The sequence below is a fragment of the Zootoca vivipara genome, chromosome 6, assembly GCF_963506605.1.
Source record: "Zootoca vivipara chromosome 6, rZooViv1.1, whole genome shotgun sequence".
In the NCBI taxonomy this organism is placed as follows: domain Eukaryota; kingdom Metazoa; phylum Chordata; class Lepidosauria; order Squamata; family Lacertidae; genus Zootoca; species Zootoca vivipara.
This window is the reverse complement of record NC_083281.1, coordinates 38,756,016-38,781,730: the sequence shown is the minus strand read 5'-3', so window position 1 is coordinate 38,781,730 and position 25,715 is coordinate 38,756,016. Positions and strand designations below refer to the sequence as shown.

General features: G+C 46.3%; 1 protein-coding gene across 8 annotated transcripts in view; it reads right to left on the bottom strand.

Annotated features, from left to right (window-relative positions):
* The window catches only part of MAP7D1 (MAP7 domain containing 1), a 62,138-nt gene that overhangs the window by 16,509 nt on the left and 19,914 nt on the right, over window positions 1–25,715 (bottom strand). For 5 of the 8 annotated variants that reach the window (XM_035117767.2, XM_060275825.1, XM_060275826.1 and 2 more), the window contains exons 2-5: window positions 11,357–11,815; window positions 9,485–9,553; window positions 5,371–5,537; window positions 4,164–4,278 (exon numbers count right to left, since the gene is read on the bottom strand). In XM_035117767.2, coding sequence (XP_034973658.2) covers window positions 4,164–4,278; window positions 5,371–5,537; window positions 9,485–9,553; window positions 11,357–11,815 — 810 coding nt within the window. Of the gene's footprint in view, window positions 1–4,163; window positions 4,279–5,370; window positions 5,538–9,484; window positions 9,554–11,356; window positions 11,816–25,096; window positions 25,242–25,715 lie in introns of all 8 variants that reach the window. The other 3 variants (XM_060275824.1, XM_060275827.1, XM_060275829.1) reach the window with 2 other exon arrangements.

Genomic DNA, 25,715 nt, shown 5'->3' with positions numbered 1-25,715 from the left:
AGTACGTCCTGGGTTTTGTGACACAAAAACGCCCTGTTTGGTAAGATATAAAGCAGTGTTTCTCAACCAGTGTGCCTCCAGATGTTTTGGGACTACAACTCCCATCATTCCTGACCACTGGTCTTGCTAGCTCGGGATGATGGGAGTTGTAGTCCCAAAACATCTGGAGGCACACTGGTTGAGAAACACTGATATAAAGAGCCTAGTACCCTTTCCTTCTACATCCAAAGCAGGAAGTGCAGGCACCGATTTATAGCCTGCTCCTGCTGCACTTTTATAGAAATCAGGTCCCATCAAGCTGCCATGATTAGTACATATAGGGTGGGACCTTAGTAGCAGATTTTAAATACCAGGTTCCTAGCATCCCTGAATGCTGTTATGAAACATTTCCATTATCACAGTGAATACAAGATGGAGGCCAGACTGTGGTACAGTAAATAGCTGTGCCCAACCACAAGTGTGTCCCTCTTTAGGCTCAGACACCAAACAACAAACTGGGCTGAAAACAATCAAGACGCTTCGAATCAAAATGGCAAGATTTGTGGTTTTCCAAGGAAGGAATCTCCATTCTGAAGCAACAATGCTGAGGTTCAGGCCTGAATAGGTAACCATACACCTCAAAAGATAGCTGGATCTTCCTTCTCAATATTTAGCAGTTGTTGGTACCCCTACTATTAAGATGTTATAATAGTTCAGTAGATACTGGGAGTTAGTTTTTGCCTGGCCTTCCACTCCTGCCACTACCATCAGAAGCCCACCAGCCCATGTTCACTGCCATGGCAACCAAGTTACCTGCCACTCAGTAGGCCTTTCATTGATTCTGGGGAAGGACAGAACTGGTGTAAGCCTGATGCCAAAACATATAGGGTCAGATGCAATGTTAGTCATACCTGAAATTAATGGATAAGATCAACTGAGGTCCAACAACTTTTGTTAAAATCTAGTACCTTTTCAAGAGTCCACAGAGATGGCAAAGCCCTGGAGCTGCAGGTGCCCCAGTTGGTTGCATTTTCTGAGGTAAACCCTGAGGCAAATTTCTGACAGACAAAGATTTCTATGGCATTTGGACAGGCCCTCAGCAATTTGATAGGAGATAGTGGGAAATAAAAGAGTATCTGGGTATATATGAATGTGAGATAGTTGTAGCTCATGCTAGTAAAATATTAAATTTGTTGCATAGTTTGCTTGAAGGAATTATGATGCAGCCCCATGAGAGAAAGTTCCACAATGACTTGTTTCCCCCCTCTCACTCCTCTGTTAGCAGGGATGGAGAACCTGTGGCCCTCCAGATTCTGCTGAACTACAACTCACCTCAGCTCCAGCACACATGGCTAGGGATTGTGGAAATTATAGTTTAGCAAGATTTAGGGGGCCAAGGGTTCCCCACACCTACCTTAACAGCTTTCAATGAGTATCCCGGAGCTGTAAAATGCCTAAGATGCTGACTCAAACCCTTCTAGCTCTATCAGGGGAAAACAGAGGAAGGAAAATATGTGATTTGTCCTCTTTTTGCAAAATGCAGTCCTCCCCAGTGAGAACAAAGCTCACATTTCAGACTGGCTGGAGCTCTAGATGGAAGCATTCCTCTAAGATCAGGTTCCCCAACCTTGGATTCTCAGATCCTCTTGGACAATATACCAGCCCCGGCCAGCACAACCAATGGCAAGGAAGGATGGGAGTTGCAAACTAGCAGCCTGTGGGTCCCTAAAGTGGGAAGGTTGTCTCAGAAGGAGGGGAAGGTTGTCTCAGAAGGAGAAGCAGGTCACACTTGTCATAACAAACTGCAATTTGGAGAAGGTATGCCTCCTGCCTTGGAAGAAGAGCTGTCCTGTACAGAGTCACACAACCAAACAGCACTAGGTGTAGATTACAACCAGGGCACAATGAGAAGTCATTACAATCCAGTGGAAAAGACATGCAGATGATCAAGCTCTTAGCCGGTCACCATGAGCCATAACGGTTGTGGTCTTGGAGTAGGGGAGACAGGGTACTGATCCCCTGCTCAGCCACAAAAGTCACAAACAAGCACATAAATAATGTTAAAAGAGGTACTTAAAACATGTATAAAGCGTCCTTCTGCCACCATTGTAACCACCCATCAACCAACCTCAGTCCATCGAGGACTAAGGGTAAGAACATCCAGGTTGAAGGGCTAGTTTCTCAGCAGGCATGAACCCTAGTACCTATCATTTCAGAAAGGTATTTAGTTATTTATTTGGACAAGTGACCTGTCCTACCTCAAAACCGAACACAGCTAATAAAATTTGAAACATACTCTGTGATACCAAAACTATAAAAAGGAAAGGAATCCAATTAAATAAATACACTACATTAATCCACATATACATAAAACCTCAAGTGAGACTCATAAGCAGCCCAATGCCTGTTGAAATATTAGATGATTTGGGTCTTTCTGAAAAGCCGAAGTGTTTGAAAACTTATTTATGAGATTTCTTACCCGTCCTTCACACACACACACACACACACACACACACACACACACACACACAGTTAACAACGGTAAAACAAGAAATGTATCACATCAGTTAAAAACAGTTCTATATATAAAACAAAGCAAACATTTAAGAACAACTCCATGCACATGGTTGCATATGGAATTGTTTTTAAAAGTTTGCATTGTTTGAGGTTCCATTCATGAAAGAAAGATTCTTAGGGGTGGAACCAAACAGAAGAGGCCACAACCGTTGCCCTATAACCAAGTAAAAATATAGGACTTGGGAGGAGGGACCCCAGTTCCTGATCTGAGGGCTTCTATAGGAAGAGGATCTCTCTTGAGAGGAGAGGAGACTGAGTTGTTTGTCAGGAAGTGCCCAGATTGAATTTTGCCCTTGCAATAAACTCACTGAGCTGACTTTAGGCAAGCCACTTCCTCTCTCCCAGCTAGGACAGTAACACTGAGCTACATAAGAAAGTAAAGCAAGCCCCACTGGATCAGGCCAAAGGTAATTCAAATCCAGCATCCTGTTTCCCACAGCGACGAATCAGGTGCCTCCAAGAAGCCCACAAGCAGGCATGAATGCAACAGCCCTCTCCCCTAAGGTCTGTTTCCAGACTCTGGTACTCAGAGGTATACTGCCCCTGATCATGGGGGTTCCATTTAACAGCTGTCATGGCCAACAGACCTACCTTACAAGGCTGCTATAAGGATTCCAAAACCATAATACATGTAAAGTGCTTCGAACACTCTAAAGTGCTTATAATGCTAATTAGGAGGAGGAGGTTTAGTCCCAGCCCACTCAGGACTTCAGAGTTCAAAACCAAACTGAGCACTGCAATAATATTACTAGTCCACAAACATTTTCACTTGCTTGCCTGTCCAGATACAGCTATGCTAATCATTCAAGGCCCGGAAGAAAATAAAAACTGATTTTAGCAAGCTTCCCCATCTGATTGCCTGGAGGGAATCGTTACTCACCACAGGTGACCACGCAAGCTTTGATTATTGTCTTGTCCGCTGTCTGCAGGGAGCCCTGCTAAGCCTGCATAACAAACTGCATACTCTCTCGCAAGCTCTTCTCCACAATCATAAGCGCTCAAAACCATCTTCAATCACAAATCTTAGCTTCTTGGGATGGAAAATTCCACTGCAGATACTGCGCCCTTATATGTTTGTGCCCTGAATTACACAAAAGCCTTGCACCTAAGCTTGTGCTGCCAGTGCCTGTGGACTAAATCAATTGAGCCAACAGCATCACGTGCCTCAGTGCCCAGCCCCAAGACGACCTGCGTTGTCCAGAAAAACCTGATGTCCAGAAAATGCAAACAAGTGAAAAAACAGATGTGGGAGGTTCTGAATAGCCCGGAGGCAAGGAAGGGGAGTCACCACACCAGCGCATCCAACACCAGTTACCACGCCAGAGCATCCACTGGCTAGCAAGCTGCAAAGAAAAGGCCAGCTGCCCCCATGCAAGAAGGGCTGGTTTGCAATCAATCTAATTACAAATCAGCATGCAAAGGCCCCTTCTTGGTCAAGCGCATGCATGTGCAAAAGCACTGAGCCCCACTCCCCCCATGCTACCATTAGTGATCCTATTAAGCTCACTCTGGTTAGCCTACATGCACTTATTTATTGGCTCCCCACCCCAGTGGATGCATGTCTGTGCCCACACAAAGATGCACATGTGCCAGGTGTCTCCACTCACCATCCTTGTGAGCAGGGGAACCATGGTGTAGGGCACCAGCCCATGACCACCGGTGCTGCCGGATTTCAGCCCAGGTTTTCTTTGTTGAGCGCTGGATGGCAGCTTCATAACGCTCCTGGTGAAGAAGGGGAAAGGGGAGGAGTCAGGAAGGATGGAGCCTCTGTCTGAATCCCTAGAGAGCTGCTGCCAGTCAGCATAGACAGTACTAAGCTAGGTGGACCATTGCTTTGACTGTACAAGGCCTACCCTGTAAAAACAAGCCTTGTATCATCTATGGGGCAGGGGGTGCTGTTGTGTGCAGAAGGTCCCTGGTTCAATCCCTGGCATCTCCATAGCATCTGACTAGCACCTGAATCCTGGGAAAGCCTCTGCCAGCCTGTGTAGGCAATACTGAGCAAGATGGACCAATGGCCTGACTCAAGATAAGGCAGCTTTCTACGTTCTGTGAGAGACACGAAACCTTCAGCTGCCATTTCAGAGCCTTGGAGGTGAGGGTTTGGATGGAGGAGACAAAAACCCTTCCCCAAGATCTCTAGGTGGATATGAAGTTGCCTGGTTTACCTTTTTGGAAAAGGTATTTCATAAGCAATGTGCCCCCCACCCACTGAAAAGTCTCCCTCCAAACCACAGACCACTAAAAGGCTTTGAAGGTGTCAAAATAATTAATTCAGATCTCTGGAGAATAGAATTATAACAGAGATATTTTGCTGCTTAATGCTGCTGAAAACACTGTTTCTCTGTATTATTATCATACTACAGTCATACCCCGGGATACAGCCGCTTCAGGTTGCGCTCCGCACCGAACCTGGAAGTACCAGAACGGGTTACTTCCGGGTTTCAGCACATGCGCGTAAGTGCTAAATCATGCTTTGTGCATGCACAGAAGCGCCGAATTGCAACCTGCACATGTGCAGGCGCAGGTTGCAAACGCTGCAGGTTGCAAACGTGCCTCCTGCACGGATCACATTCACAACCCGAGCGTCCACTGTATTGGTTTTGTATCATTATTATTTTGGAAGAAAGCTGTAGTTCAACATGCATTTGTAGAGAACCACAGGTTAATAGCTACCCCTGTCCTATGCAATTCCATTTCCTGCTGCCTGGCAGTTGCACTGCAACCCGCAGCTTGCCTCTTCATGTGCCTTGTCACTGGCTCTCCTCCCCTCTGCCTGCCTCCCTTCCTGCTCCCAAGCCACCCCAAGCCCACCTTGTTCTTCTCCAGCTTTTGACGCTGGCGTTCCTCCAGCACAGCTCGCCGCTTCTCGGCACGAACCCGCTGCTCCTCCAGTCGACGCCTCCGCTCCTCCAGTTGCTTTTCACGCAGCACCCGAGCCTTCTCCTCCTTCTCCAGCCACAGGACCCGCTTGGCAGCTACTGGGGCGAAGACCAAGGAATAAAGAGGGAGGAAAGCAGACAGATGAGATAAAGCAATGTAGTGCATAGCCAGAGCCAGCCCTGCCTACACACACACACACACACACACCCTTCCTCACTCCTGGGACATATTACATTACAAGGAAACGGTGTGGTTTTCATTTCATCCAACAAGTCCCTTAGGCAAAAAGAAGGAGAGTATTTTGTGGAAGTCTTGCAATCTGAATATATATCTGAAACAAACACTCTGCCACCTTCCTGCTTATAGCCAGATCCTTCCAGGAATCTTGCAAACCCAGCATGAAGGCAACAGCCTCCCCCACCATTTGCACCTGGTATTCAGAGGTAGGCTGCCTCTGCAGCTGGAGGCCCCACTTAGCCATCATGCATAATAGTCACTAACTAACAGACCTTCTCCTCCATATATTTGTCTAAAACGATATGGCCTCTTGTTCAGCTTTTAAAAACCGTTTTAATGAATGTATATTATTATCGCTTTTAGCTCGCCACCTAGGGAACATATAAGCAGGCTGGATGTGGAGGGATAGAAATTCTGAGACAGAATACAACAGAACAGTTCTTGCCAACCTGGCTCCCTCTAGGTGTTTTGTACTGCAACTCCCATCAGCCCCAAGGCAGAGGTGGGCCAAATGCCACACCCTCGAGGCCTCCATTTGCCTCACAGTTTGGACTTTCCCCAGGCCACACCTCTTCCCCAGCCACGTCCTCTCCCCACAGGCCATGCCCCCCCCCCAATTAGCCTGGCTGGAAAGAGTCACTGAACTCTGATAATGGCAGAGTGTTGTGGGAAATTTAGATGGCAGGTTGCAGATCCAGTCAGCAGCCATGGAGGGCAGATGTTAGCTCTGATGGGCTCTGGTGAGCGCTAGGATATCAGATATTGATGCTGGGCCTTCATGCTTACACACAAACCCAAGCATTTTAGGTGGTGCATCAGTGGGAAGGTTAGACTAGTCTCTGCCTGGAAACGCCGTGGATCAAACTTGGGACTTTCTGCACACAATGCAGATGCTCTCCAAGAACTATGACCCTTCACCAAACAATTAAGATGCCTTATACAGTGGTACCTCGGTTTATGAACTTAATCTGTTCCTGAAGTCTGTTCTTAAACCGAATCTGAGGCGCGCTTTCCCTAATGAGGCCTTCCGTCGCCGGTGCCCTTCCGTTGCCGGTGTTTGCAAACCGGAATACTACTTCTGGTTTTACGGAGTTTGTAAACCAAATCGTTCGTAAACAGGACTGTTCTTCAACCGAGGTACCACTGTACTGAGTCAGGCTATTGGCACATTTAGTTCAATGTGACAGCAGAGGCTCTCAGACCGGGCTTTCCAGCCCTACCTGGAGATGCCAGCGCTTGAGCCTAGGGCCTTCTCCATTCAAAGCAGATGCTCTGCCACTGGGCTGTGGCCCTTCCCCTTTAACTACATCCATTACTGCCGCCATCATCTTCCTCATCCCCAGTGCTTCTGGGTCCCACCCTCGTCTTGCACCTCAGGGGTAAGGCCCTGAGTCGCTGGGGCTAAGGAGGAGACCAGTGGTTACAACACTCCCCAGTGCATCACTTCGCAGTGCTGGACCATTAAAAAAAAAAAAACATTAGAAAGCGGGAGCTGGCACTAGCTACAACAGGCCCCTGGCATTTGCTTCTGTGATGATGCCAGGCCTGGGAACAGTCCAGAAAGAGGCCGACTGATGCTCGTGATAACTAGGCCTGCCTTTTCATTAGGGATTTTATTTATTTTTTTGGTGGGGGGGGGAGAAGGTGAGAGGAGGTTGTAGTGTAAAGAAGGAGAATGCCTGCACTTTAGGTGAGGGGATAGATGGCTGCTTCCACCTGCCTTGTTCCATCCTCCAGCACTGGGAGCCTTCATAAAGCAGCTGCTTCCATAAGAACTATTGAGAGGGGTTTCTGGTCTTTGGGGTTGAGGCATAAACAACGAAGGAGAGGAGTTGCTCATTGCTAATGCTTTGGGGCTACTTCTGGATGTGAAGTTATTGGGTATTTTTACTTTATCAACCCGTGAACTTTATGGTCACTTTAATTTTGATGGATGTTAAATATACAGTTAATTGTTGATTTGTTTAGTGTTATGTTGTTACGTTATCGTAGTGATAATTCTATTTTTTATTATGCAATTATTACTCTGCCGTATTTTGATGCTTTAAAAATGCGAACCACTTTAGAGAACAGTTGTATTTTGTGGGACGTAGTATATAAATAAACTGATTTTGACTTAAGGTTATCGTTTAATTGTTTTTATGCATTTTGCATGCAGAATGCTTTCAAACTGCCTCGAAGCAAACTTTGAAAGGCAGGGCACAAATATTTTAACTACAGTAAATAAAAATAGGATCTATCTGCAATGGAAAGCTGGGTTGGCAGGAGAGTTGGAAGGAATAAGGGGAAATCCTGCAGGAATTCACTCAAACAGGGAGTGGATTGCAGTAACTGAACCCCTAGCTTCATGGATGAAGCCCACAGCTGGTGACAGCAAGCTGGGGAGGGTGGGGGGGAAGACCCTAAACAACAAAGTGGATCAGGATACTAGCAGAGAGCGGGGGGGGGGGGGGAATGCAGTAAACAAAGGGAATGGGAAGCTGGCCTGAAAAACACATTCAGGCCAAACAATGGGGGAATGAGGGTGGAAAGTGATTTAGACTGGAGAGGCAAAAGTATTAGGAGGGGGAGTGATGGTGTGGGCAGTGTGGTGCAGAGGGAAAGCAGGAGAGAGGCCGCAGAACAGAGAGCAGCACCCAGCAAAATTAATGACTAGAGGTCTACTGCATGGGAAAGGAATCTTCTTTGCCAAGACATTACCTACAACACATCTCACAGATGCACATGGCGGGGGCAGAAGGGGGGGTGCATAACTGGCTGAAGTTTGTGTGTTTGTCTAGACTTGCTGGCCCAACGGAACGAAGGAAGGAAGGAAGGAAAGAAGGAGTGCGAAGATTTCTCTCCCACTCACAATTCAGTACACATGAGAGATGAATTTTCTCAAAATACAAGAGCCGTGCAAAGTTGTGTTCTCCCAGACTCCGCACACGCAGAATTACTGTTGCGGGAGTGTGCAGGTATAAAGATCAACACCCTCACCCCACTACTGCATGTTCCTGTTGCTGCTCCTGCAGCCATCCACGTGTCAGGGACTGAACATCTGCCACAGGGAGCCTGCCCTGTTCATTCGGAGGTGCTCTCTGGGTGATTTAGAGTCCTGGAGGATCAGGGCTCTAAATTGCACAGGGAGCCTACATACTGTGCTGCAAAAGGTCAGCTACAAACATGGGGGAATGGGTATAGGGTGGGGCTGGGCCGGTGTAAGAGGTTACTGGTCAGGGTTAAGAAGCTTCTGCTTGCTCTGCTGCTTACATGACAGTAATCCTGTGGGAAGTGGGGAACACAACTGATTAGGCAAATTGCATGCAAGTAAATGCATGTTAAGGTTTTAATTCATGTAACTAAATCCACAGGAAAGAAGGGTGGAGAGATAGCTATCTATTCTGTGAAAATTTAGTTATCTGGCAATTCTTTTCCCGCATTCTCATTATGTTTGTACCAGCCTGCTAAGAAGTTAGCGGCCTGCACTTCTGTACTGGCAGAAGAGGAAGGAAAATCCCCTCTTCCATGGACACCAAGGAAATCCAGGCTACTAGTCTCTTAGAAGGTAAAAAAACAAAACCCACTCTGCAGTCTATCAGGTGGACTGACTGGCAGAGGAAGCAAAAAGCAATCTGTGCCTCTTTTGGCAGTCTACTTTGTGTGCCAGCTGTGGAAGAAGCGGCTTTCCTTCATGGCCATCAGTCAGTGTGAAATAGATAGATAGACCAAAGGGTCCTGGGCAAGAATCCCAGCAGAACTGCATGCTTCATTGCCTGGGGAGGGCCTGAAGCTTCCTCTGCCCCACAAACACATGCTTGCTTCTTACCTAGATGTTTGGCTCGTTCTTCCCGTCGCTCTCGAGCGAGTTTGTGCCTGGCTTGCGCCTTCTGGATATCTGAGGAAGAGAAGGAAGAGGTTAGGCCAGTTAGAAAAGTCATGTGCAAGTCCACCCTACCCCCTGCAACCCCAACGTTGATCAAATCCTCTTCATGTCTGCACCAGTCTTTCTAGACTACTGTGTCCCACTTGGATCTGAAGGCTGGCATTATTATTATTATTATTATTATTATTATTATTATTATTATTAAACAAAGGAGAAACAAAAACAAACTAACAATGTTTATATTTTTAGAGAAGTAAAACAGCAGGGTGGGGAGGAGGAGGAAGACAAGTAAGGAAAAGTAAAATCACACAGCAAATAATATGAACAGGGAATACTGAAGCTCCAAGTAGGACCAAAAATCTGAAAAGAAGGAAGAGAACTGCTGCAGATGGTAATGTGACTCTGCCAGCCATCATGCGTCCTTCTCTAGCACCAATTCAGGGAGCCAACTCTAGATGGCTTGTGGCGATATACCCCATGGAGGAGGAGCAGGAGAAGAAGAAGGCTATCAAGCCAGACACATAAATAAGCAAAAAAACTACTAGCTTGCAAATGTTTGTACTAGCTATTTCCATGATGGACTCAGGGGAGTGGAAGCCCTCTTCTCCCTGGGCAGCACGGAAGTGTAAGCTACTCATCTCTCATACTCAGGCCAGAATGAAATGTTGCCTTCTACCAAGTCAAATGGAGGAGAAGGAGAAGAGACAGAGGAATCCATCTCCTGCTCCTCTAGCCTGCTACATTTCCAGGCTGGTTGCACAAGAAGAGATTTACGGAAGAAGAGATTTTCCTTCCTCCATAGCTAGGGCAAAAATGGAGCAACCTGCCTCTCCTCTCCCAGCCAGCTCACACGCCTGCACAGAACTTGTGGCGGCCTGCTGCTAAATATGACACTTTCTCCAGTTTACTAAGAACATATGAGAATAAGAGCCTGCTGGATCAGGCCAAGGGTCCATCTAGCCCAGCATCCTGTTCCCGCAGCAGCCAACCAGATGCCCGAGGGAAGCCTGCGAGCAGGACTTGAGCACAAGAGCCCTCTCCCATCCGGTGGTTTACAGCAACTGGTATTCAGAAGCATTACTGCCACTGACCATGAAGGCAGAGCATAACCATCCTGGCTAGTAGCCATTGAATTTATTCATTCCTCTTTTAGAGCCACCCACTTTGGTGGCCATCACTTCCCCCCTTGCAGCAGTGAGTTCCATAATTTAACTAGGTGCTGCGTGAAAAAGTACTTTCTTTTTTCTGACTTGAATCTTCCAACAATCCTCAGACGTCCACAAGTTTTAGCATTATGAGAGGGAATCCTTTCTCCTGTTGCCTTATTGTATTTCTTACCACAAGTCTTTTTTTAATTGTTTTATTATATTGCTGTGATTTTTAGTGCAAGCTGTCCAGAAAATTTTGTACTGAAAGGTGAAATGAAAGCATTTTAAATAAAGAATAAAAAACACTCACATGGGACAGAGATGGGGAGCATGTGGCCCCTGTTATACAAGACTCCAAATGGGGGAGGCCTAGGATTCCTTAATGAAGCCCACAGGCCAGAGGTTCTCTATTTCTGCAGACCCAACCCACCATAATGACAAACCCCTGGCTGCTGTGTGTGTGTGTGTGTGTGTGTGTGTGTGTGTGTGTGTCTGTTTGTCTGTCTGTGTGTGTGTGTTTCAAACAGAGAAGCTGCAAACTTATCTTCTGTATTTCCACAAGAAATAAACAGTTCAGGAAAATGATGTGGTGAAAAAGATTCTCACCCAGCAAATTTCCGATCAGCTTTGAGTTCCGCCCCCACCCCCTGACATGCCCCAAACATACCTTGTTTGGTCCGGGGTCTGGATGGCCCCTGGGCAGGGGAAGGCTGTTCGCTCTTGGGCGCTGGTTGTTGGGTGCTTTCCTGGTGATGTTCTTCTTCTGTGGGAGGCGATGCCTGGGCACCTATTGGCGGGGGGCGGCCATTCTTAGGGGGCAGGGCCTCCACAGCCAGGAGCGTCGTGGCAGGCAGTGGGCCCGCCTGGTTAGTCTGAAGGGAAGGTTTCGCTTCCACAGGGGGCACCGTGGCAGTCTTGACACCTGGGGGACCATTTTGAGCAGGCAGCGTTGCCCCTGTGGGAGAAGCAGCAGGCGGCAGAGGGGCAGCTTCTGGTGGGAGGGGAGGAAGAGGCTGGTCACTTGGGTGTGTTTCTGTCTCCCTCATGAGGGGCGCCGTGGCAGGCGAATGGCTAGTCCGTTCACTGAGGGGGAGCGGGGTTGCTTCCGGGAGGGTCCCTTCCGGGGCTGTAAGACAGAAGGAGGCAAGAAGGCTTATGAGGAGACCCCCTCCGAATACTTCTCAGGCAAGCGATCCCTCCCTCCCCTCACAGCTTGAGGAAGGGGTGCCAGGCACAGCTCATTTAAAGTACAGTAAACAGCAATCACAGCTGGGCACAGTGCCAGCAGGGCACAAAGACCCCTTCTCCCTCAGGCCCGGAAACTGGCATACTCAGATGAAGCAGCAAAGTATCGTTGCCACCTTTAGGGTGGTTGTCCCCACCCCACCCCACCCCACCTGATAGGGTCCCTGTGCCTCTAACATCTGCACAGCAGGCCAAACACAAAACACAAATCCCTCTCCTGACATCAAGTGCAGTTCACTTTTTGCTTCTGTAAGATTTCCTGAGGCGGCTGTTTCCAAGCTTCCCTCCTCTAATTGTTAAATGAAGATGGAGGACTTCAAAGGAGCTGTGGGCCCCCATTCTTCTACCCACCCACCCTGCTTGGAGCACAGGCACCCGCAGGAATTTTTCCAGGGTGCCTGTGTGTGCGTGCATGTGCAAAAGAAAGCACTGAAAAGTGGGGGAGCAGGATAGTTTCTTGCAAAAGAAAAAAATACTAATGAGAATAATAGTGCCTCTTATCTCAGGTTCTACAAATATTTTACACTTTCTATTAGCTGGTTCATGTAGGGGGAGAAACTCACGCCCACCCTCCGCCCCCTGGTGCACTCGACCTGGACCAGCCCAAAGAGTCAACAATTCCCTCCTGCTTCCAGTTACATAATTCACCGCCATCCCCAACACACACACACACACACAGAGAGAGAGAGAGAGAGAGAGAGAGAGAGAGAGAGAGAGAGAGAGAGAGAGAGAGCGCTCCCTTGTAGCAACAGAGTCCTTCGCAGACAACAATTAAGTAATGGAGCAAGAATGTCCAGCGTGAGACCTGGCAGAGGCCACAAAAGAAGGCTATAAATGCTCGTCCCGCCTTGTGCTGAAGAAGGCTCCTTGCAGACTCCTGCAGGATGGAAGGCATGAAGAAGAGGCAGGGGAGAGGGTGGGGTGAGGCCAGCCTGCTAGCGGTCAAGATTCAAGGGAGATAAAAGTCCTGGGGAAGGGAGGGGACACAGTGGCAACAAAAAGGCCTGGGGTGAACAACAAGTGGAAACCAAATACTGTCCTGCATCAAGCCATTACTCTATTTTTGAACGGGAAAAGTGGAGGTTTGCAAGTGTTCCGACTCAGAGAAGCTCCTCCATCAGATCGAAGCCCCCTCAAAGCTACACTAAACACAACGCCAGGATCAATTCTTGACATCCGTGGGAGGTCATGTAAAAGCTTAAGGGAAATGGCAAAATAAAGCAGCCTTCTCCAATCTAGGGTCCTCCAGATGTGCTGGCTGGGGCTCATAGCCCAAAACATCTGGAAGGCCCACATGGACCGTTAAAAAAAGGAAAAGAACACCAGCTAATACAAACTCCTAGCCTTGGATAGTTATTTTCATATTCAGAAGTCATTTGCCATGCTGAGCTCTTGGAATGAGCATTCTCCCGGCCTGGACTCACCGGTGACTAAGTTGTTATACTGCTGTTTTCTGCCTTCTTCTTGCAGAGCTTCATAGCAGGGATAATTTGCTAAACATGTTTCTCAGCTTGCAGGAATTCCTGATCTGAGTCACCTTTGTCCCTTGCATCTCTGTGTCACAACCCTCTCCATCCTCACTCTGGCTGTAAACAGCCTGGAGTGGCTGCCTGCAGAGAATCCTCCTTTAAGGCAAGAGGTTGTCCTTGCCTCACATATATCCTCTCTGCTCTTCAATCTGGATGCATCCCTTCTCCTTGAGCAAGTGGAAAGACTTGCTGTTGCACTCTGTTTCTCAAATGTGGGTCCCCAGCTGTTGTTGGGACTACAGTTCACATCATCCCTCACCATCAGCCCTGCTAACTAGGGATGGCGGGAGTTGTAGTCCAACAACAGCTGGGGTCCAAAGTTCGAGAAACACTGCACATAGGGACATCTGATTGGCCACTGTGAGGAATGGATGCTGAGCTAGACGGGCCTCTGGTCTGATTCAGCATCCAGGCTCTTCTGAGGTTCACCCCTGCAACTCGACTAGCCTCACTTTCTGCAAGCAACTCTGCCCATTCTCTTATACTTCCCCTTATGCCTGGAACTCTGTCACAGAACACCTTCTGTAGGACATCACTTCCCTTTGTTTCTTTGGACCCAACACAAAATGCATGTCTCAGTGAAGCCTGTAACTTCAATCTTCATTCCTTATTCCAAAGTGATATACATCCCAAGTGTGTGTAACAGAATTCACACACTTTTTATCCCTGCAGTACAGGCAACAGGGGTGGGAGAAAATGAATGAAAGCAACCCAGCAAGGTGTGGGGGGGAACTGTGTTGAACTCATCCCCCCCCCCAAATCATTACGTGTGTAAAACTGAAACACAGCCACACCCAGCTGTATATCTCAACAGGCCAGATACAGTGGTACCTCGGGTTACAAACTCCGCTAACCCAGAAGTAGTACCTCGGGTTAATAACTTTACCTCAGGATGAGAACAGAAATTGCATGGCGGCAGCGGGAGGCCCCATTAGCTAAAGTGGTACCTCAGGTTAAGAACAGTTTCAGGTTAAGAACAGACCTCCAGAACAAATTAAGTTCGTAACCAGAGGTACCACTGTACTTTGGTATCAGCCCTATCATTTGGCCCTTAGTCGGTGTTAGAAATTCCCTGGGTGCCAGGCGCATTTTAGTACTGACACGAGTCCAATTGCAACTACAGTACGTGGAGATTTCTGGGTGCCAGGCTGGTGACAGATATCTCCATCAAGCCAGTTAAAAAACCTCTGCCTTAGTCCATAGTTTTTTTTTGTTTTTGTTTTTAAATTATTTTTATTAAAGGTTTTCTCAGTTTACAAAGACATGGGCAGTGTCTCTCATAGCATTTTTACAGATCAGTTTCAATTGTTGAGACATTGGGGAGGAAAAGGGGGAGAGCGGTAGGTAAGGGAAGGGGGTGGGGGTAGTGTGACAATGTTTCTAGTTTACTTAAAGTGTGTTGGGGGGGGTTGTCAGCATCGGTTGTGCAGGTTCTTTGTTGTGCATTTGTTTTCCTTCGATGGTGAGAGTTGTTGGGGTTGGCCTAGGATATAGTTTTCTTTTGTGGTTGGCTGTGGTGGTCTGTTTTATGTGAGTAGGGTGGGCGGGTCAGGTTAGCCATATTGATTTGTATGCTGTTGGTGGATTTCTGTCGTTGTCTTGTTGCGCTGTGTATGTGATAAAGGGGAACCATACTGGGGTGAAGCCGTCTTCTTCTATTTGACCCCGTGTCAATTTCAACTTATTGGTTAATTTTTCTAATAGGGCTATTTCCCATACCGTCTGGTACCATTGGTCCATGTTTACTCCTGCCAGGTCTTTCCAGTGTCTGGTTATGGTGTTTCTGGTAGCTGAGAGTAAGTGGGTTATGGGTTCTTTGTGATGTAGGTGGGCATTATTGTCCTGGAAGATGTTTAGCAAGGCCAGTTCTGGGGTAAGTTCTAATGTTTGTTGGGTTATTTTACCTACTTCTCTTACGGTTGTTCTCCAGAATTGTTGGGCTTTGGGGCATTCCCACCACATGTGGAAATATGTGCCTGTTGATGTGCATCCTCTCCAGCATTTTGATGAGGTTCCTGGGCGTATTAGTGCTAGTTTCCGTGGTGTTAGGTACCACCTGTAGATGGTTTTCAGAGTGAGTTCTTTCCTTTTTGCTGATATGGATTTAAATGGGGGTTTAGACCACATTCTGGTCCATTGAGTGGGGTTGATTTCATAGCCTATATCTTCTTCCCATTGTTTTTTTATTGCGTCTGGGGAGTTTGTGGAATTTTGGAGCAGTATTTTATATATTGCAGATACCATCCCTTTGCCGTGACCCTTTGTCGTTAGAAGGAGGTTTTCAAAAGGTGTCAGGGGTCTTGTTGCTGCTGATTTTATTACTGGCTTGTTTAAGAGGGCATGTAATTGGTGTTGTGCTAACCAGGGTATTTGGGTGTCTTCTAGTTTATCCTGTATTTCTCGTGTTGTCAGAGGTATGTTATTTTTATAGAAGTCTGTTAGGCGATATAGGCCTTTGGTTTGCCAAGTTTTAGTTTGGATGTTTTGTGCTGCCTGGTGGAATAATGGATGGTAGACCAGGGGGAGTAGTGGGGATGTGGTTGGGTTAGTTTGTCCGTTTCTGTTTTCCATGCTTTGAACATGGTTTGTGTGTACCTATTAAGTGTTGTGGGGATCCTTCTTAGTTTGTTTGGGAGGAATGGGTATGCTGTGGTGCTGATATTCTCAATTGTGTCTCTCTCTAAGTGTATCCATTGTTTTGTCTCATCTTCCAGTATATACGGGATTATATGTCGTATTTGATTGGCCCTGTAATATGTTTCTATGTTAGGGATTCCCCATCCTCCTTGTGAGGTGGGGAGGTGCAGGTATTTGGTGCTTATTCTTGTTTTTTTATGTGAGAAGATGAAGGAGTGCAGTTTTCTCTGCCATCTGCGGAGTTGAATTGGGGGGATCCAGACTGGGAGGGTTTGGAATAAGTAGGTTAATTTTGGGAGGATGATCATTTTGATCATTGCCATTTTATCTGAGAGGGTGAAATTCATGTTGTCCCATCTCTTCAGGTCTTTGTTTATTTGTCGCCACAAGGGTTTATAGTTGTGTAGGTATAATTTGTTGAGATTTTTGGTTATTTGTACCCCTAGGTATCTGAACTTGGTGTGGCAGAGTTTTATTTTGGTGATATTAGTGAGTTCTTTCTGGGTGTGGGGAGGAGTGTTGAAGCACATGGCTTCTGATTTTGCAAAGTTTACTCGCAGGCCTGACACCGTTGCGAATGTGTTGAGTTCTCTGGTTAGGGAGATTGCTGTGTTTAAGGGGTCTGATGTTGTGACCATTAGGTCATCTGCAAAGAGCCCTATTTTATATGTTCTGCCTTTTATTTCCACTCCTCTGATGTCTGTGGCTGCACGGATTCGGATTGCTAGTGGTTCTAGGGCCAGTATAAATAGGAAGGGGGATAGTGGGCATCCTTGTTTTGTGCCCCTTTGGATTTTTATGCTATTGGAGTCTATGTTGTTGATTCTGCATTTTGCTGAGGCTTGGGAGTATATTTGTTTGAGGACTTGTAGAAAGTTTGGGCCAAATTTCATGCTAGTTAATACTGCTAACAGGTATTTCCATTCTAGGCAATCAAAGGCCTTGAGGATGTCTAGAGACATGATTGTCAGTGGGGTTTTGGTTGCCTTGCTGTGTTCGATTAGGTTCAGCAGTTTCCTGATGGGGTCTGTGATATTGCGACCAGGGACGAAGCCAGTCTGATCTGGGGCTACTAAATTGCATAAGAAGTTTTTTAAGCGGTTGGCCAGGATTGATGTGAATATCTTGTAGTCTTGGTTTATTAATGAGATTGGGGCCTTAGTCCATAGTTAATACCATTTCCATTTGCACTTTATGTGTGTTTCTCCTTCTTGCATACTGGGGCAAGTGCAAGCTATAGTCAAGCAATGTAGTTGAGATCATAGAATTGTAGCGTTGGAAGGGACCCCAATGGCCATCTAGCACAACCCCCTGGAGAATACGGTAGACATTCCACTGTGGCAACTGTAACCCAGGTTTAAAGTGCCATTTGGTACCTAGCTTATATAGCTGAGTTTCTAACACTGCCTTCGTAGGCTCTTTGGGTGCTGACTTTACATTTCCTGAATTCTGTAGAATTCTCATGTACGTTGCTGACTGGGAGTGGCCGCCAAGACCACATAATACCGGTCTTGAAAGACCTACATTGGCTCCCAGTAAGTTTCTGAGCACAATTCAAATTGTTGGTGCTGACCTTTAAAGCCCTAAATGGCCTCGGTCCAGTATACCTAAAGGAGCGTCTCCACCCTATCGTTCTGCCCGGACACTGAGGTCCAGTGCTGAAGGCATTCTGGCAGTTCCCTCACTGCAAGAAGCCATGTTACTGGGAACCAGGCAGAGGGCCTTCTCGGTAGTGGCACCCGCCATGTAAAACGCCCTCCCACCAGATGTCAAAAAGAAGAACAACTACCAGACTTTTAGAAGACATCTGAAGGCAGCCCTATTTAGGGAAGCTTTTAATGTTTGACAGACTATTGTATTTTAATATTTTGCTGGAAGCCGCCCACAGTGGCTGGGGAAACCCAGCCAGATGGGCGGGGTATAAATAAATAAATAAATATTATTTATAATGGGAGCAGTAGCAAAGCGTCACACAGAAACACCTTAGGGAGCCTCATTCTATCAGTCCCATGAAGCCCACTATAGTGCAGCCTTCAATAGAGGGGGCTTTCTTGGGCCTCGGGCCTCAGAGAGGTACCATCACCAAACTTTATTACGGTCACAGACCAGCATAAGATAAAAACATGCTAATAAAATAAAGCCCATCTGACAGTTGCCCCAGCCACGAAACACCTCCGACATTCCATGCACTTTGCCTGATCCTCTTTTAGAAATAAACAGCAAATTGCAAGAACTCGGGCCAGGAGGAAGATGAATTTCAAGTAAATCTTCAAAAGGTTTTATTTATGTAATGATGAATTCAAATAGGAATCAATTCCAGCATGATAGGCAAATAAAAATAAGGCAAACATACTTGGTACACTCTGACCATTAAAACGTTGCTGATGAAGAATTGTCGAAACAGGGCCTTGTCCTGGGATTTTTACACTGGAATTTATTTTTATAATTGAATTCCTATTTGAATTCATCATTACATAAATAAAACCTTTTGAAGATTTACTTGAAATTCATCTTCCTCCTGGCCCGAGTTCTTGCAATTTACTGTTTATTTCTGGACTTCACCAAGAACTCCAATTTCTCCAGTGATCCTCTTTTAGAGCCATATAGGTTGGTTGCTATCACTGCCTCCTGTGGGGACCAACTCCACAACACCTTCATGCCCTGCATGAAGAAGATGTAAGCAGTGTCTTAGGAGCAGAGCTGAGTGGACTCCCTGATGGGAGCCCTCCTGGTCTTGCTCATCACCTGCCCACTGTTCCCTTCTTAAGACTCGAGGTGTGCAGGATTGAACCAGGGACCGTCTGCTCACGAAGCTTGTGTTCTGCCTCTGAACTCTGGCCCCACCACCTTCCTCTCTGGCAAGAGACATGCAGCCAACAGAAAATGCTGTACATTTTCTGCTATCCCCAATCCCCCTGCCATTCCTTTAAACCTTTAACCATCTCTGCATTGTGTAATTAGCAGCTACAAGTTGCACAGTCAACAGAATCTCGCTCTGTTGGGTAATGATGGATGGTGCATTTCCATGCACGAGACAAAGGGACCTCAGCAGACAGAAAGTAAAGAGAGAGGGAGGTGGAAATGGGGGGGGCAGCGGCGGAGAACAACCGAGTGGTAAATACGGAAGGGATGGCGGTTGGCAAGGAGATCTGGAGACAACTAAACCTCACAGCGTTTGAGAAATCGATTCCAAACAGCGCTGCAAGTTTATTCCAAATGGCATTAACAAGTTTCCTTTTCATTCTGCTCCTTTTCCACAGCCAAATCAGTTTAATCATGCCACCCAGGAATGCCAAACAGGGGTGGTGGTGTGGGCTTTCCAGCGCTATCATAATTAATGTTTTGACTAACAAAGCCGTTCTTCCAATCCATGTTAATTAAGGCCCATGCCACAGCTGCTGCAGAGTATCCAGGTGATTTGGGGGGCAGGTCTTGGGGAAACGTCACTGATGCCTGAAGAAGTGGGGGAAAGAAGCAGGACTGCAAAAAGAAAGCCCACTGTGACTCTTCCCAGAAACTTCCAAATGACATTTGGCAGGGTCTGCTGAAGACAGCTGTTTCTGCAGCCACGTCTCTGTCGAGAGAGGACGGACTTGGCCCTTCTCTGATGGCCTTCTGCCACTGTGCAACAGCCTTTCTTTTCCAAGCTGCTAATTTTAGGAAAGCAATTATACAGAGTCCAGCCATTGGTATCGTCTCTACACCATGGGTAGTGGACTTTTTTTTTTGCCCAAGGGCCACATATCCCATCAGCTAATGCTCTGGGGGCCACATGTCAGCAGTGAAGGAAGGGACAGTCCGATCTGTCCATTTTTGTTTCTCTCTGTTTCTCATTTTCAAATCTTAAGAGTTCAGTTCTCCACACTTCCACTTGAGTTCCGGATTATTATTCTCAAGTCCCAAAGAAAATTCACCAGCATTCTAATGTGAATTTCTCCAAATATTTGTTTGCAATTTCCCCCAAAATACAATTTTTGCAAAGCAATCTCCCCAATATATCTTATTTCCAAGAATATATGCATTTTGTGCATACTTTACCTCAGTATATGCATTTTTGTACACTTTATTTGGCTACAGAATTGCACAGAAAAATCAGAGAGTTATGAAGGACAGTGGTGTTTCAGTTTGCATGTTGTTTCAGGAGTGCAAATTAGCAAAATGTAAATGCCTTCAAATGTAAACTGAATCGGATTTCTCCCTCACCCCTAGCAGTGGGTGTGACCATTCCACATGCACACACATGCACACGTTCTCTCTCTCTCTCTCTCTCTCTCTCTCTCTCTCTCTCTCTCTCTCTCTCTCTCTCTCACATACACACACACAGCCCTGCTCCTCATTTGATCCTTGCCTCCTCCCCTCCTATTAGCAATTCGCATCCCCACTACTATGCTGAGCTTTCCCCGTCCCCACCCCCACTTTTTGCTGTCCTCGCCACTCAAACTGGTGAGTTGGGGGGTGGGATGAGCAGGCACACTGACAGATGCTCTGTCAGCGAACCACAACTCTTCCTTAATTGTATTCTGATGTGTTTCATTGGCTATGTCCCCACCCCAGTCCCAATATTTGGCATTCAGAGGATTGGCAAATAGTTCCCTGGGAGATGACATCATTGTTCTTGCTGTGAAATAAGTGGCTGTGCTTTATCCCATCTCTGCCCTACTCTGGGGAAGGGCCATAGTTCAGTGGCAGAGCACATGCTCTCCATGCAGAAAGTCCCAGGTTCAATCCCCAGCATCTCCAGAGAAGGCTGGGAGGGATTCCTTTCTGAAATTCTGGAGACTCGTCGCCAGTCAGCACAGATGAACAAACGCCTAACTCATTATAAGACAGTTTAGTAGGTCTGTACCTACACCACTGTCTGTAACTGTAGGCTCTTGTAAGAACTTCCAGCTCCAGATTCACCAATATCCTGTTCTTTGTTCATATAGCTAGAACACTGGCAAAGACTGAGCATGTACACACAGAGAGAGACAGACTCAGAGATGTACGGATCTCCTTCCTTCTTTGGCACCTGCTGCATGAGGACACATTGATGGCAAGACCATAGTAGAGTCAGTTTGCAAGCTCAAACAGGAATATTCTTTGTAAGTAACTACCATTTTCAGAAAACACAGCATGTGACTTTGGTACAAGGTTCCAAAACCTGATCACAGCAGACACTGTTGGTGCACACTTGCCTTAAATTCTGCATCTTTCCCTAATTAAGCAGCTGGAGGGGGAAACATCACCACTCAGCTACCTTAGCACAACCTATTCAGATTGCAAAAATAGTGGGTTTTGGAGAGGAGGGAGGAAGGCAGATTGCTTCTGAGCTAATACTTCCTCCTAGAATTGCCACCCTTTTTTACTCACTTTTTACGGAGTTCCCAGTTAATGTTACTGTCAGCCAGTTTTGTTCTGTTGTAGTCTCCCCTCAGGCCAGATTTATGGCAATTTTGGGGTAGTAAACCACAGCTGCTGCACAATTTTGTTTTGTGCTGACAAGTGATGATGACTCTTAATGGCTACTATAGCTTTAATTAAACACTTCCTGTTTGCAGTCTCAGGTAATTTATTGCTTTGCATTCAGTGTGGCAGTAAAACTAGTGAGGAATGTCCTATTAATTGCCTGCCATGAATAGCCTTTTTAATACAGCCTCCCAGAGTCCATTTCTCTTCCCAAGGAAGGGGAACTATTTAACTATAAAAATGGGAATTAAAGCTTTCTCCCCTTGCGGAAAAAGAAACTGACATGGGGTGGGCAATTTTGAGACAACATTTAAGGGGAAATAAATCTGCCACTAATCTTATTGCCATGCTCAACATGAAAAAATAAAAACATCAAATAAAAACTGAATACAGGAAACTTTTAATTAACATTAGAAAGGACATTTGCTGAATGGAACTTGCTTATGAGTAATATTATAGAAGGGGTCTTGGCCATGGGGAACAGCATTGCAGTATAATCTAGCACTATATGCTTATGTCGAACTTCTAATTTCACTTCCACAAAATTGTGGGAAAGCACTGCATAAGTAGGGCTAAAGGCTCTAATCTAGAATTAAGCAATAACAGTACAGTGGTACCTCGGTTTAAGAACAGCCCTGTTTACGAACTATTTGGTTTACAAACTCCGCAAAACCTGAAGTAGTGTCCCAGTTTGATAAGATAAGATATCTTTATTGTCATTGTCCCCTTGCGGGAACAACGAAATTACTCGGTTGCTACATCCACTCAGATAAAGCATTCCGCATAATCCAAAATTACAAAAAGCTAATTAAAAACAGTAATTATACTACAAAATGACAAGTAAAATAAGATGACTTCAAAGTCCGGGCTTTCCATTTAAGGCCAAAATTGCTCTAGAGAAGAAACTGTTCCTGAGACGGCTCGTTCTTGCCTGCATTGTTCTATATCTCCGTCCTGATGGCAGGAGCTGAAAGAAATGGTGACCAGGGTGCGTTGGATCTCTTGATATATCTAGTGCTTTTCTATGGCACCTGGTGGTGTAAACTTTACCTTGGTCTAAGAACGGAATCCGAACGGTGGAAGGGCACCGGCGGTGATAGACCTCATTAGGGAACGTGTGCCTCGGTTTAAGAATGGTTTTGGTTTAAGAACGGACTTCCGGAACAGATTAAGTTCGTAAACCGAGGTACCACTGTATTTGCTGTTTATACCAGAAGGCTCCATGGGGCTTGCAGAATGAAGGCAGGCATGGGCTTGGTAACATTAGAAGCTTCACAGTGCAGAAGGGATGAGTAGAGAAATCCAGCAGACAAAACTGGTTTGCATGAAGTAGTGGATTAATTACTTATTTTTAAAAGGCGGGAGGGGTAACAATATGGGGAGGGGCACAGTAAATGCCTGGGGCCCATATTGAACTACTAAGATTATTATATCCTCTGGCCAATGGAAGTCTGATGTAAGCCAAATGTTTTCTCTGACTCTTTTGCTGTAGAGTGTCCATGCTGGTTTTTGTGTGAACAAAAAGGAGCGTCTCCACCCCTATCGTTCTGCCCGGACACTGAGGTCCAGTTCCGAGGGCCTTCTGGCAGTTCCCTCATTGCGAGAAGCTAAGTTGCAGGGAACCAGGCAGAGGGCCTTCTCGGTGGTGGTGCCAGCCCTCCCATCAGATGTCAAAAAGGAAAACAGTTACCAGATTTTTAGAAGACATCTGAAGGCAGCCCTGTTTAGGGAGGCTTTTAATGTTTAAGAAATTAGTGTATTTTAATGTTTCTGTTGGAAGCCGCCCAGAGTGGCTGGGGAAACCCAGCCAGATGGGCGGGGTATAAATAAATTATTATTATTATTATTATTATTATTATTATTATTATTATTATTATTAACATGAGGACTAGAAGCATGCTCTCAAAAAGATTAAAGAACTACTACATTTAAAAAGGAAATAGTTTGCACATTTGCTAATCTCTGGTGTGTTCACAAATGACTCTTAATCCCCATCTCAGGGTGTGTTCACATTACCGCCTTAGAGACGCCTGTGAAGGCATTTTCCCCAGCTTTTTCCTCCCTAGCTGTTCACATCAGCTGTTCACACACAGGGAGCATGGGAGGGGATATCTCTAACCTATGCAAAGGTGTTTACATCTTGGCCAGAGAGGATAGCAACTGGCTTAAGGATCCCAAGGCTTAAGGACTCCAATTAGAGTGAAGCTTCTTTGAGAAGCATTACAACAAACAATAGTTTTTTGTAACGAACTACAGGATACATATGTCCTGTGATCATGCATTAAAAACCCACCTAGCACTGGAAACGCAGTCAGTGTGCAGGAAATGGGAGTATGATGGACACAGTCTCAGTGCAAACGCCAATTTAGCATCCAAGTTCCAGCAAGACTCCGGGCAAAGCAATGTAGAGTTACTTTCTATTGACTTTAAAAGGCCAGAGGCAGAGAGCAGAGTTCTTCCAGTCTGACCACACACACACTTAGAAAAAGAGATGCAAAAGTTGAGCAATCTCCTCCAGCTATTTTTCCACCAAACAGCATTCAGTTAAAAAGTATATTTCAACAAGTGTGGACAGGTTCCGGGTGCAAGGTTCCCTTCTACCACTGGCAGGTCGGTTTTAAAGGGGTGGGGGTTGCACTTTCTGTCCATACACGATGGCATCTGCTAATGGAAAGATGTAACTCTGGGTAGCCTGCAGGACTTTGAAGCTGGGAGTGCTTTCAAATTGGTCACAAGATCTCCCTTCTTTCAGTTTTTGTTCCACACCCGTGATTCTTTCCAGTTTACAGCGGGGAAGGAAAGATGCTCACAGTTTTTCTGTATGCCCACGCGCACACACATGCACACACACACACACGTCAAACCGAGGCCAAATGAGCAAGATGGGAAAGGCCCGAAGCGGGGGGGGGGCAGGCGGGGAGAGAGTGAGGCAGGAGGGAGGAGGATGGAATTGCTTGATGTAGTGGAGGATAACATAAAAAAGGTTGCAGCAGGGCAGAGAAACATTTGGCATCAGGGAGGGCTTTGCTTTGAAAATTGCTGTTATGACAAAAATTACATAAGGCTGTCAAGTAACTCAAGAACGCGTGGCTAATTGAATCAACTGTTTTCCGCACACACACCCCACCTTTTTCTTTTTACTAAGCCTGAGCCCCAAAGCAATCTAAACACACACAGACACTGTTATCAATAGAAACACACAGTCACATCCACATTTAAAGCACAAGGCTCCCCCAAAGAATCCTGGGAACATACAGAGCTGCAATTCCCTTAAACTACAACTCCCAGCATTCTTTGCAGGAAGGCATGTGCTTGAAATGCACGATGTGGGTGTGTGTGAACCAAGACACCACATGAGATCCCAGCAGTGGGGTCCACGTAACACACCTTCCAACATTTCATAGACTTTTTGTAACATTCCTGCCCGCATGCAAGGATCGCTGCCACCCTATCAAATGGTTATGCATTACTGCTGGCTCTGCATCAGATAGAGCTTTGGCCTGACCCAGCAGCCAGGCTCCTCTTCTTGTGTTCTTATGACCACTCACAGGTTCTCCCGATGACATGTTCCAGGCCAGATAATCAGATCAACACTTGTGTGGCGAAGCCAGGGAACATTCAAGACTCCAAATTTAGTGGCACTCAGTTAAACCACTGCAGTCGGGAGGTTGCTGGTTCTCCATCAGACTGCTTCTGAAATAAAGATTAGATGCTTAAAATAGGCACTTTCACCCCACGCAACCCTCGTGGCCGTAACAACTCGAGGCAATTTTCTGAGTGGTGGTATGTTGACATCCCACTACCTCTCATGCTAGAGATCCGCCTTGTATACAAGAGGTCGGGTTTAAGAAATGCCTACAGAATCTGATCAGCATCTATCTAGTCAAGGGGTCTGTTTCCAGGCCACAGAAGTCAGGTAATGTAAGGGGGAGAAAGTACAGAGAACCTCCCCCCTTGCATCAGAAGTAGCTCCTCCCCAAGCAGTGATGGAAGCGAGGGCTCTGAGGAGGCTAGTCAGGAAGTGGAGAGAGAGGGCCAGGGCTCCAGCAGCATGGGAGAGCCCCGGTTACACAGGAGGGAGGAAAGAGGGGGAGAAGGGGGAAAAGGAAAGCATGGAGCGTAGACCCTTTCCTCTGGTTCCGGAATTACGCAGGAGAAAGAAAGGGA